The 13,090-nt window shown below is 45.9% G+C and overlaps 1 protein-coding gene across 1 annotated transcript; it reads left to right on the top strand.

Moving 5' to 3' along the window:
* The first annotated feature begins 2,711 nt into the window (after positions 1-2,711).
* COX5A (cytochrome c oxidase subunit 5A) lies at positions 2,712-12,946 on the top strand. The gene is made up of 5 exons (XM_070762026.1): positions 2,712-3,013; positions 5,957-6,070; positions 9,103-9,224; positions 10,621-10,742; positions 12,787-12,946. Exons 1-4 carry the CDS (start codon positions 2,932-2,934, stop codon positions 10,732-10,734), a joined length of 432 nt encoding a protein of 143 aa, XP_070618127.1. The 5' UTR covers positions 2,712-2,931; the 3' UTR covers positions 10,735-10,742; positions 12,787-12,946.
* Positions 12,947-13,090: the final 144 nt, after the last annotated feature.

Below are 13,090 nucleotides of genomic sequence, written 5' to 3'. Positions count from 1 at the left end.
AATTTAGGGTTTTTTTTTGTTTTTTAACCGTAGGCGAACGCAGAGCAGGAACTGCTGACATTAATTCTACCAGCAATGCTTTAAATGTTATGTATCCCCCCAGGATGTTGCTCCACCGTGTCTCATCTGTCAGCTTGTTACAGGCAGTAAGAGCTTCAGCGTTTCTTCTGGCACCTATAAAACGTTTTCTCTCCCCCGAGCACCAGAAGATTCATGCCCCGTGCCAAGGTGGCCAATGACAGAACCATCTGGTGAATTTTACCCTGTGATGGAGCTTTTAAAATGAGTACGTTGGCACCTTGAGCCCAATCAAACGGCTTGAGACTCAGAATGGAATGGGATGGAAGGGAAAGGAAGGGAGTGGAAAGGAATAGAATAGAATAGAATAGAACAGATTAGATTAGATTTATTGGATTTATATGCCGCCCCTCTCCGCAAACTCGGGGCGGCTCACAACAATAATAAAAAACAGTACATAATAAAAATCCAGTGCCCACCAATCTAATTACAATTTAAAATTAGTAATTTCATAAAACAATCCCAATATAAATAAAAAACAGGCACACAGTCAATCAATCAACAAAACAACATGGGCAAGGGGGCGGTGTTTTAGTTCACCTCTGACGGCAGAGGTGGGTCTTAAGGAGTTTACGAAAGGCAGGGAGGGTGGGGGCAATCCTAATCTCAGGGGGGATCTGGTTCCAGAGGGTCGGGGCCCCCACAGAGAAGGCTCTTCCCCTGGGTCCCGCCAGACGACATTGTTTAGTTGACGGGACCTGAAGAAGGCCGACTCTGTGGGACCTAACCGGTCGCTGGGATTCGTGCGGTAGGAGGCGGTCCCGGAGATAACAGAACAGAATAGAATTATAGAATGGGATGGAATCAAACGGAATAGGACAGAGCAGAAAGATGGGTCAGGAATATGGAATAGGAATATGGAATGGAATGGAGTGGAAAGGAATAGAATATAGAATAGAGTAGAAATATAGAATGGAATGGAACAGAATAGAAATACAGAACAGAAATGGAATAGAAATATGGAATGGCGTGGAAAGGAATAGAGCAGAATACAGTGTTCCCTCGATTTTCGCGGGTTCGAACTTCGCGAAAAGTCTATACCACGGTTTTTCAAAAATATTAGTTAAAAATACTTTGCAGTTTTCCCCCCTATTCTACGTTTTTTCCTGCCCGATGACATCATATGTCATCGTCAAACTTTTGTCCACCTTTAATAAATATTCTTGTTAATAAACTTTAATAAATAAACATGGTGAGTAATAATCTAAATGGTTGCCAAGGGAATGGGAAATTGTAATTTAGGGGTTTAAAGTGTTAAGGGAAGGCTTGTGACACTGTTCATAGCCAAAAATAGTGTATTTACTTCTGCATCTCTACTTCGCGGAAATTCGATTTTCACGGGCGGTCTCGGAACGCATCCCCCGCGAAAATCGAGGGAACACTGTATAGAATAGAATGTAGTATAGTATAGAATTTTATTGTCACTTTAAATGTACCCAAATGTACGAACCAGCAGCGATGTAAGTTAGAACCCACCTGAGTTTCCTAATAATTTTATTATTTTATGGTTGGGGATCACCACATGAGGAACTATACTGCTCAAAACAATAACACAATATAACTCCAAGTAAATGAAACTTCTGTGAAATCAAACCGTCCACTTAGGAAGCAACACTGATTGACCATCAATTTCACATGCTGTTGCGCACATTCAACTTTGTACAGAACAAAGTATTCAATGAGAATATTTCATTCATTCAGATCTAGGATGTGTTATTTGAGCGTTCCGTTTATTTATTTTTTTGAGGAGTGTATATTAAAGGATCGCAATATTGGGAAGGCTGAGAACCACTGCCCTAGTAGCTCCTGCTGAGTAAAGGAGAGGGAGGGAAGAACGGTATTTTCCCTCTTGCAATATTCTGTCGATTGTGGCTTTGCGATAAAATAAAATTAGCCTATCTGGCTGTGTTTCCTATCTGGTTTGTTCCACAGACTGACAGAACTGCAGTGGTGCAAATGTATTAACGGGGCGTCTTTAATGTGCTGCACCAAGCCAACCATTGCAAAACATGATTTATGACTCAAATCATAAATGAGGAGTTTATGAGATTGAGTAGTAGACAGGCGGCCTTGAAGAAGATGACTGAAAAGCCAAATGTAGATTTGGAAGGGAAAGAAAGAGTGAGGATGAACAGGGCAGAAGGCACCCAGTTTGGGAATCTGGCAAATTTATTTATTTATTTATTTATTTTGTCCAATCCAGAAATGTTTAAAACTTTAGGAAAATTTCCAGCGGACAAGGCGGCACAGAAAAAGACAGCTAGGCAGCCAAGCCATGAAAAAAAAATTAAATTTAATTTAAAAATCCCACCCTCATTTCATCTACTGATCATCCACCTTTCTGGTTTTATTGCCATTAAAAATGTGCAGAATTGAACATTTCTACAATCTTCTTGCCGTCCTCTGATTGGCTGCCAGAGAGCCAGGCAAGCCACGCCCTCCTCGGTGTGCAGCAGAAAACCCCGCCCCCGCTCTGCCCAGCGAGGCCGCCTGCGCGCGCACCCGCCTGCCTGGTCGGCCTGTCTCCTTTCCTGCCTTACCCCGCCCTCTCTTTTCCCTGCGCGCGCATCGGCCTGGCTTGGCTCTTTTTCCCGCCTTTTGCCCCGCCCCTCCGGGTGGGTGCGTGCCTGCGTGCGTGCGTAGGTGGCGTGGCGTGCCGCCGCTTGTCCCTCGCGCGCCGCCGTAACCCGGCTCGTCCCATTTTTGTCCTCAAAAAGGGTGACCGCGGTGGGGGGAGGGCTGCGCGTGGCGAGCGAGCAGCCTCAGTCGCGCGCGCGCTAAAAACCCGCCGCCCGGCCTCGCTTGTCTCCTTCGCCGTCCGTCCGTCTCCTGCTCGCTCCCTTCTCCTCAGCCATGCTGGCCGCCGCCCGGCTCCTCCGCAGCTGCGCCGTTCCCGCCCTGCGCGGCCTGGCCCTGAGGACGCCCGCTGCGGCAGGTGAGGCCCCCCCCAGACAGGAAAAAAAAAAAGAGCGGCCCTCCTTCCCTTCACCAGAGGGGGGGGGGGACTACAACTCCCACCCTCCCCTGCGGCCCTTTCGTCCCCCTCCCCCCCCCACACGTCTCCTGTCAGATTTGACCGGTGGGGGGAGGGGAGGGAGAGGGGTCCCTCTTGCAAAAGGTTCCTCGTTTCTACACACAAGAGACACGAAGGAGGTGCTCCTTCCCCCCTGCCCGCTTCCGTCCTCTTGAGTCTCGGGCGGGGAAGGTGACATTGAGGCGGTGGCCTGGCTGTGAGGAGAAGGCGAGGCCTGAGGGCGGGAGGGTGGAGACCGGCGCTCTCTTTTGCTCCCTGAGGAGGAAATAGGGCTCGCTCTAACGGTTAAAGCCAAAAGGGTTGTGTTTGTGTGTGTGTGTGTGGTTGGGGTGGGGAGGAGGACTGGCCCAGTGACTTTATGATCTACTCAAAGGTGGATCCCCCCCACCAACACACACACACACACACACGCTTTCACTTCCCCTCTCCCTCAGGAGGAAATAGGACTAGCTCTAAAGGTTAAAGGCAAAAGGGTTGTGTTTTTGTGTGGGGGGGGGGGGGAGAGAAGGAGGATTGCCCCGGTGACTATGATCCACTCAAAGGTGGATTCCCCCCCCTCCCCATATATTTACACTTCCCCTCTCCCCCAGGAAGAAATCAGGCTTGCTCTGGGGTTAAATGGCAAAAGGGTGGTGGGGTGGTGGAAGAGGGGAAACAATTGCCCCAGTGACCCTTTATCCACTCAAAGGTCAATTCTCTCCCCCCCCAGGTCCCTGCCTGGTGTGGGACAGCAAAGAGCCTTTGAGTGGTGTTGAGTGACCCCCAAGAGGGTGGTGGGCTGTTTAGCTCAAGGAGTCCTGATTAGATATTTTTGATAGAATACCGTAAATGTTGGGGGGGGGAGCATCTTTATGACAGGTCAGTGAACTGAAGGGTGTGGGGGACACCTGTTTTAAGGCTTTTTAAAAGGGCAGCAGGGCTGGGCCTGTATGGGCTTCCTTCCCCTTCCTCCTCGTCCTTCTTTCCTCTTCCTTGTGTTCCTTTTTTCTTTCCTTCCTTCCTCTCTCATTTTCCTTCCTTCATCTTTTTCTTTTCCCTTCCTCTTTTTTTCTCTTTCATCTTCCTTGCTTCCTTCTTTCCTTCCTTCCCCTTCCTATCTTCCTTTTCCTTACCCACCTTCCTTCCTTCATCCTTTTCTTCTTCCCTTCATCTTTCTTCCTCTTTCCCTCCTTTCCTTCCTTCCTTCCCTCTTACCCAGCCATGACCTGGCTCCTCTACCTCTGCATAATGAGGTAATAGATGAACAAATACTACAGATTGTGACATGGATGAGATTATTTAGCTAAAGTCCATCTATTTTTAACCCTATGTGATTGTATCTGGAGTTGGGTTTTTGTTTTGTTTTTGTTTTGGAAGGCAATGTATTCTCTCTATGAAAATGTATATTATGGTCTTCTGCTCTGCTTGACTGGATTAAAGCATAATCTCCCTTTTTTCTGGTGTCATGTTTGAAGAAAATCCTATTTGTTGCCTTTGACTTTCCTGAAATGAAATTCAAACATCTGTCAGTGACATGTGTTCTGATTTATACCTAGGCAACACCCAGCTTAATAAGTTCAAGGAAGTTGAAAGGGTATTCTTTTGTGTTTTTACTCTCCCTTTTATCGAAAAGCTTTAGTTGAAGAGCCTGTTGGTTGTAACCTCCCTGCCTCCCTTCCTCTCGCCTCATGAACTTTGTACCTTCAGGTCCACAGCCTTGTGTGACTGAATTTTACTTTAGATTTTACAGTAGTATTCCTTTTCAGCTTTTTCCTATTTCACAGTAGGGATAGGTCTCGGAGGCTGCCTCAAGAATATGTTACTCCTATTTGCTGCATGCAAGATTTTATTTCACGCAGTTGTACCTTAAAAGTTCTTCACATCCCTAGCATAAAGGCACATTGGCATATGCTAAATAAATAATCAGGACACATAAGATATTATTTTTACTGTTGCTATATTACATTGATGATATTTTAATACTGTATCTCCAAAGGACCATTTGCTTAACAGATGTTGAAAGTTTAATTACTCAGTGTTGGTAGAATTGGGCAGACGAGGGAAATGAAACTGCATGTTAAATATTTAAGGTTTTACATATGTTTAGCATAGTTTATATATGCCCATGAAGACATCTGTGGAAATAAGAATTGGCATCAGTCAATCAACATTACAAGGTTTCCTCATTCACTCTTTAAAAGATTGCAACCCTAAGATTAGGGAAGTAAAATTCCCAAACCATCAAATAATTTCCCAGCTTCCTTATTATTTATTAAATTTATATGCCACCCATCTCCCCGATAAGGCTAATCTGGGAGGTTTACAGACAATAAAAAGATAAATTTGAGCATCCCCTTTGGACCCCCAAACCAGAGGGCAAAGCCAAGCTTTAATACTCTTTCAGAAGGCAAAAAGGGTGAGATAATGGTAACAGCGTCCTATAGAATTTAAGCCACAGACTTGAAAAGACATTTCTCCTATATTACTAATATACATTATACTAATATACTATATTAATACAATATAGACTCTCTTGGCTCTTCTCATGTTAGAATTTTCTTTCTATGCCTTGAATAATTAGACTTCTGAAGTAATCCAATATTAACTGTCCCTAGTATTTTTTATGTCTACAGGGTATTGCTGAGTTGAATTGTTTAGAAAAAGAAAACAAATATTCTCTCTGCAGAACAACTCCAAAGTCTGTGGTATCCAAAGCTGGATTCATTTTATGTCCATCATGGTTACAACCGTGATGGGGCAGACTCATAGCTCCAGGACCACCTGCCCTTGTAATGTTGTAGCTTCACTCTTGAATGTTTCTCATCTTTGACTTCTGCTCTTTCCCGTTTGTGGTCCAAAAACCAGCTGTACCTCTGCGTTGCTATGCTCACAAACCAGAGATCACAGATGAAGAACTCGATGCTCGCTGGGTGATGTTCTTTAACAAACCTGATATTGATGACTGGGAACTCAGGAAAGGTAACACATATAGGAAGCCTCAGTTGGGGCGAGGGGTTGGAGCAGGGGTCCCCAAACTTTTTACACAGGGGGCCAGTTCACTGTCCCTCAGACTGTTGGAGGGCCGGACTATTAAAAAAACGTGTGAACAAATCCCTATGCACACTGCACATACATTATTTAAAGTAAAAAACAAAATGGGAACAAATACAATATTTAATATTTATTCTTCCTTTCTCTCTCTCTCCCTTTCTCTCTGTCCTTCTGTCTTTCTAGTTCTCTCTCTTTCTCTCTGTCCTCTCTCTCTTTCTTTCTCTCTCTTCTCTCTTTCTCTCACTCACTGTTTATATCTCTCCCTCTTTCTCTCTCCCCCTCTCTCTCTCCCTTTCTCTCTCTCTCCCTTTCTATCTCTCCTCTTCCTTTCTCTCTCCCTCTCTATCTTTCCCTCTTTCTCTCCCCCCTCTTTCTTTCTCTCTCTCTTCTCCTTCTCTCACTCTTTCTCTCTACCTTTCTTTCTCTTTCTCTCTCTCCCTTTCTCTGTCCCTCTTTCTTTCTCTCTGTCCCTCTCTTTCTTTTTCTCTGTCCCTCTCTTTCTTTTTCTCTGTCCCTCTCTTTCTTTCTCTCTGTCCCTCTCTATCTTTCTCTCTGTCCCTCTCTCTTTCTCTCTGTCCCTCTCTTTCTTACTCTCTGTCCCTCTTTCTTTCTCTCTGTCCCTCTCTTTCTTTCTCTCTGTCCCTCTTTCTTTCTCTCTGTCCCTCTCTTTCTTACTCTCTGTCCCTCTCTTTCTTACTCTCTGTCCCTCTTTCTTTCTCTCTGTCCCTCTCTTTCTTTCTCTCTGTCCCTCTCTTTCTTTCTCTCTCTTATCTCTGTGTGTGGGGGGGAGGCGGCTGCTTGAAAACCCCTGACCTCCATCGCCTCCCCCCCACGGCACAAGGCGAGCACACCTCGCCACTGACACAGGCGGCGGGGACTGCCCTGTCCCCGTCCCCCTTGCGCAAAACTACGCAGCCCCAGATCGCTCGCTTCTCCAGCCAGCAAAGCCGACTGCCCGGCTTTGCTGGCTGATGCAGGAAAGGAAAGCCTCACATTTAAAAAGCACGCCACTTTCTGGGACTGCGGCGCCGTGGTGGCCTTCAAGCGCGGCCCTTCGCGGCGCCCCCCCACCCGTTCCTGCAGGAAGAGATCGGGCACTTTACCGGGAGGTGGAGGCGGCGTGGGGCCGGACGCTGGGTGCCGGGGAGGGCGAAGGCGTGGACGCGCCTCTCAGCTGCAGAGCGGAACGGGGATGGAGATCCGCGGCGGAGTCCGGCGCTGGGGCCATGCGGGACCGCTCATCCAGGCGCGCGTGGACCGGCAAGCCTGGATGAGCGGTCCCGCATGGCCCCAGGCTCCCAACGCCGGACTCCGCCGCGGATCTCCATCCCCGTTCCGCTCTGCAGCTGAGAGGCGCGTCCACTCCTTCGCCCTCCCCGGCACCCAGCGTCCGGCCCCACGCCGCCTCCACCTCCCGGTAAAGTGCCCGATCTCTTCCTGCAGGAACGGGTGGGGGGCGCCGCGAAGGGCCGCGCTTGAAGTCCCAGAAAGTGGCGTACTTTTTAAATGTGAGGCTTTCCTTTCCTGCATCAGCCAGCAAAGCCGGGCAGTCGGCTTTGCTGGCTGGAGAAGCGAGCGATCTGGGGCTGCGTAGTTTTGCGCAGGGGGGACAGGGGGACAGGGCAGTCCCCGGCGCCTGTGTCAGCGGCGAGGTGTGCTCGCCTTGTGCCGTGGGGGGGAGGCGATGGAGGTCAGGGGTTTTCAAGCAGCCGCCTCCCCCCCACACACAAACTTAGCCATGGTGCACTTAGCTGTGACTTTCAGTGGACAGTTTTTCACTCACCGCGGAGGAGGAGGGGAGGAGGAGGTGGAGAGGCAAGGGGGCGGGGAGGAAAGCGGCCCTGCAATTGGCCAATTTCTTTCTCGCCTTTAGGGAGAGGAACTGTTGCTGCTCTGCCATAGGGCAGCAACAGTTTCTCTCCCTAAAGGCGACAAAGGAAGGGGCCAATTGCAGGCCCGCTTTCCTCCCCGCCCCCTTGCCTCTCCACCTTCTCCTCGCTGAGCAGCCGACCGCGGTGAGTTGACAGGAGATTCGGGAGCTTATTTTATCGACCAGTAAAATCTCGTGAGCTTGCCACGGGCCGGTTAAAAGACCTCGTTGGGCCGCATCCGGCCCGCGGGCCGTAGTTTGGGGACCGCTGGGTTGGAGGCATTAGAGAAATTGTATTTTCTAAAGGTTCAATTGATTTGTGCAACCCATTAGAAATGACAGAGTTAATTATATTAACTGCAGCCAGAATTGTGTTTGCACAAACAATGGAAGAATGATGTAATTAAGAAAATATTAGATTGTGCAGAAATGGATAGACTAACACTTACTATTAAGGACAAAGAAGAAACTGAATATTTTTTGATTTATTTTATCAATTGTTAACAGAAACAGAAGTTTCTTTAAGGATTGTTAAAGCAGATAATGTTAAATATTGTTATATTACCAATGTTATTGTGATGAATACTATTGCAAACATTTGGATTATGATTGCTTAAAGATAATAGTACCCAGATCATACACCGTTTGTGTGAAATTGAATTTTTAAATGTGATATAAATGCAATAGGTAAAACATTAAAAAAGGGGATTGTATAGGTCCCTTTCTTGGAGCGAACACATTGATCTCAGAGCAAAAATCACAAAGAGGGTTTTTCCCCCCCCCCATTTTGAGCAGCTACATTGGTACAGTATAATTAACTATAATATATTACGTTTAACAGTGTTAGACTTTGAGATTGAAGTAAAGACTAGAGAACTGAGATTTTAATCCTGAAATTTTGTCTTATTGACCAGATTTTGTATCTGGATATTCTTTCTATGGTCCATGGCAAAATCTGAGGTGATAGAATAGAGAAACAGAGGGAGGAAAGGATTAAATTTTATATTACGATTTTGTTAAATGCATCACAAACATGAGAAGGGGGAAAACTAGAATAAATGAAGAACTCAATGCTTGTTTCTTTTGATAGGTGTTAACACCTTAGTCGATGCAGACATGGTTCCCGAACCAAAAATTGTTGATGCGGCTTTGAGGGCATGCAGGCGTCTAAATGACTTTGCCACCACAATCCGCATTTTGGAAATGGTAAAGGTGAGCGGAGGCATCCTTCTGTTTCCAATATAAAGCATGGTGGTGAAGGGATCCCTTACATACAGGGGTGGACTACTGCCTGGGGGGGGGGTGCGACGACTCAGTGGGGTAGCGAAAATGAACCCAATTTGCACTGAGAGGTGTTGAAAGAAAATGCAGGGCGTCCTGCACAAGCCACGCCCACAGTGTGGTAGGCCAGATCATTTATATTCATTGACCTTGTCTCAGAGATACTCTAGGTAGCATGGTGGCTTAGTATACGGCAAAGGTCCTCCCACTACGGCCTACAGGCTGCATATGGCCGACTGAATCATTAATCTGGCCCGCGCAGGACCACAAGGCTGCCCCCCACATCTCCCCACTCACCCACAGCCCCCGCCCTTTTGCTGAGCACAGAACTTACCTTTGCGAGGCCCACAGTGTTGTGATTCCGTCCGAGGCCCCTCAGGGAACGGCTGATCTTCTGTCGGTTTCCTGCTCAGAGGGGGAGGATGAGGAACAGGAGGTGCAGGCAGACGAGGAGGAGGAATCTCAGGCTGAGGAAGAGGGGGAACAGCCAGAGGCCCCCGAGAGGGAGCTCTCCCCAGCAAGCAGCCTGGATTCCTTAGAGGAAAATGCACAAGCAATAATCGATCTGCGACAGAGAAGAGCAACACAAAGAAGGGACCAATTAGCTAGGTACTTTCAGCACTAAAGAGGCAACAGCTGGGTTTGGGTGTGTTGCTCTCTGGAAAGGCTAAAAGGCAGACCCACCCTTCCTAGCTTGTGGAGTATTATCTTTGGGAGTCCTGGGACCTGGCTGTGCTCTTTGGCGTCTTGGAATTCTGGTTTGTGACTTTGAATACTGAAATCTTGGGGGGAAAAGGTGGGGGTCTTATTCTCTACAGTGGTGGGTGTGCCAGCAAAAAGGCTGCTGTATTGTCTGGACATCAGGACTCTGCTGTAAAGTCTCATAACCTGCCTGTGGGGAAGAACAGGTTTTTCTCTATGTTTATTTTTCAAGCTATAAAGTACTTTTGCTTTTACCAGCGTGTCTGGCTGTTTTTTCCAGTTGGTGTTGAGGTCTGGGGGCACCCAGACAGAACACACAGGCTGGAATAATTTTGGCCTGCAGAGATGTTCTGGAGGCGGGGAAGGTGAAAAACAGGACCTGCAGGCCATTGGACATTTTAGCCCATTTTTTGATTAAAAAAATGGCCATTTTAGCTCATTTTTTGCCTGCAGAATGGTCCTGGAGGTGGGGGAGGTAAAAAAAGGACCCGTTTTGCTTTCCTGCCTCCAGAAGATAGACAGAGAGAGAGAGAGAGAGAGATGGAGGGAGGGAGGGAGGGAGAGTATGCTTGTCTTGCCAAATCTACTTTTTAAATTCTTATGTTTTGTGTTCTCTTTGAATTAGTACAAATCAGGCAAACACAAGGATATATATCCATACGTTATCCAGGAACTTAGACCAACTTTGAATGAATTGGGAATTTCAACTCCAGAAGAACTTGACATGGACAAATTGTAAACTTAACAGTAAGAAAACATATATTTTTTAAAAAATTTGCCTTGTGCACCTGTTCTTTAATATTCTGTTTGGTGTTTGAGGAGGTAGAGAAAAACATTGCTGTCTCTTTCCAGATAATGTAGGCTGGAATCCAATTTTCTATAGAGTATTTGGGCTCTAAATATCTGTGAGATTTAAAGTATATTAAGAATGAAGAGATAGTAATCTTGTACTTCATTTTAGTTTTTTGGGAGCCCACCAGTTAAAATGGAGCAGAGATCCCTCAAATAGTAAAAAAAATAAGCTCTGCATTTCTAAATAACATTCAGATATAATCTTGTTATCTTCTTAAGTCGCTATTTTCTCATATTAAACATTTATTTCCCCTGATAACAGAGGGAGGGAAGGAGAGAGAGAGAGAGAATGAATATGAGAATTTTTGCCAACAAGGCAAAATTAGAAAAATTAACCCAAGCAAATCTATGCTAAAATAAAACATTTCTATGGAAACCGCATGCTTAGTGGAAGCACATTTAGTAGAAATGCAGAAAAAAGTCCCATGTTACAGGACAAGAGGAGAGCAAGGGTCGCTTAACCTCGGAGATCAGAGATGGGTTCTTCCCTGGTTCGTGTGAACTGCTAGTGTCCTGATAGTGAAGTCACAATGACATCACAAAACCAGTTCGGCTGGTGTTCCTTCATGTGTGCCCCCATCTTGTTTAAAAAAAAATGTTTTTATTTTATTTTTATTTCTCTTCTGATTATGTTTGTTTGTTTGTTTGTTTGTTTGTTTATTTTATTTATTTATTTTATTCATTCATTCATTCATTCTATTTATTTATTTATTTATTTATTGGATCTGTACGCCGCCCCCTCTCCGTGGACTCGGGGCGGCTCTCAACATATCAATAATAAAACAGTGTACAATAATACAATTGGATCCAATTCATATATATAGATAGTTATTTTAAAACATAATAAAAAGCTAAACATCAAAAATCATTCATTCGAATACAAACCAAGCAGTGGCCAGAGGCTGGGATCCAATGACCCCAAGCCTGGCGGCATAAATAGGTTTTCAAGTTCTTACGGAAGGCGAGGAGGGTAGGAGCAGTGCGAATCTCCTGGGGGAACTGGGCCTCCCACAGAGAAGGCTCTTCCCCTGGGCCACGCCAAGCGACATTGTCTAGTTCAGTGATTCCCAACCTTGGCAACTTGAAGATATTTGGACTTCAACTCCCAGAATTCCCCACCTAGCATTTGCTGGCTGGGGAATTCTGGGAGTTGAAGTCCAAATATCTTCAAGTTGCCAAGGTTGGGAAACACTGTTCTAGTTGACAGGACCTGGGGAAGGCTGACTCTGTGGTACCTAACGCTGGGATTCATGCGGCAAAAGGTGCTCCTGTAGGTAATCTGGTCCAGTGCCATGTAGAGCTTTATAGCAGAGAAGTTATATCATGCAGAGAAACTGAGTTTCCAGCACTGTGCATGCAATTGCTCTATTGTTCCCAGCTTTTTTTGTTTTTGGTACTGTGCATGAGGCACGGCCACGCATCGCAGGAGGAAGTGAACCGGCCGCGAGATAAGTTAGAACCCACCCCTGCCTCTTACTGCATTGCAGGCTCTCTCACAGAATGGACTGGGGCTTCCCCATTCATAAAATGGCTGTGATGTCAATGCAATTACATATTTGCAAAGCCCCAGCCAATTAAAATGCTAGGCCGCTTTTTCTATCTCTCTTCCTCCCTCCCTCTCTCTCTGCTTGACTTTTCTACATCGGTTTCTCTCTCATCTGTTTTTTTTTTTTTAATGTAAAAAGAGCATGGAGCCCGATAGAAATTAGGAGAGGTGTTTTTGTACACCAGCGGTAGCCTGGACATTATACAAAGCATACGAAGGGTAGACACGTGGCAATTAAATGCTACAAGAAGGTCCTTTGATTACTGCTGGTACTGAAGTTGGAACACCTTTTCCTCACCTTTCTATCCACCCCCTGCTCAAGAGGCTTGTGAAGAGATACAGAACTTGAAAAGGGTGCAGCCAAACTAATTCCAACTCTCTCTTCTTTTCCAGATGGACTTCCCCTGAGTTTACTGTTAAGGTTCTGTGACTGTACAACACTTACCTGGATATAGACATTATAATTACTTATTTGAAATCACTTCTTCCTTTTATTGAGTCCTGGATATGTATTGTGAAGTTGACCTAATAAAGAGGAAATGGTTTGAATTGACTTTAGTGTGTATAGCCTGTGATTACATCAGCTAGCCAAAGCCTTACCGGGATTTGAACCTGGGCAGTCTGCCTATAAAGCAGTAGCTTTTAACCTCTAGGCCAGTGTTTCCTAACCTTGGCAAATTAATAATAATAATAATAA

This window comes from Erythrolamprus reginae, chromosome 10, assembly GCF_031021105.1.
Source record: "Erythrolamprus reginae isolate rEryReg1 chromosome 10, rEryReg1.hap1, whole genome shotgun sequence".
Classification (NCBI taxonomy): domain Eukaryota; kingdom Metazoa; phylum Chordata; class Lepidosauria; order Squamata; family Dipsadidae; genus Erythrolamprus; species Erythrolamprus reginae.
The sequence above is the reverse complement of the archived record's forward strand: the minus strand, read 5'-3'. Positions and strand labels throughout refer to the sequence as shown.

What these genes read in the sequence shown, in the direction of transcription:
- COX5A (XM_070762026.1), top strand. Translation starts at nt 2,932, where the DNA reads ATGCTGGCCGCCGCCCGGCTCCTCCGCAGCTGCGCCGTTCCCGCCCTG. An exon ending in GAGGACGCCCGCTGCGGCAG is followed by an intron (nt 3,014 to 5,956) that starts GTGAGGCCCCCC and finishes TCCAAAAACCAG; the next exon opens with CTGTACCTCTGCGTTGCTAT. An exon ending in TGACTGGGAACTCAGGAAAG is followed by an intron (nt 6,071 to 9,102) that starts GTAACACATATA and finishes TTCTTTTGATAG; the next exon opens with GTGTTAACACCTTAGTCGAT.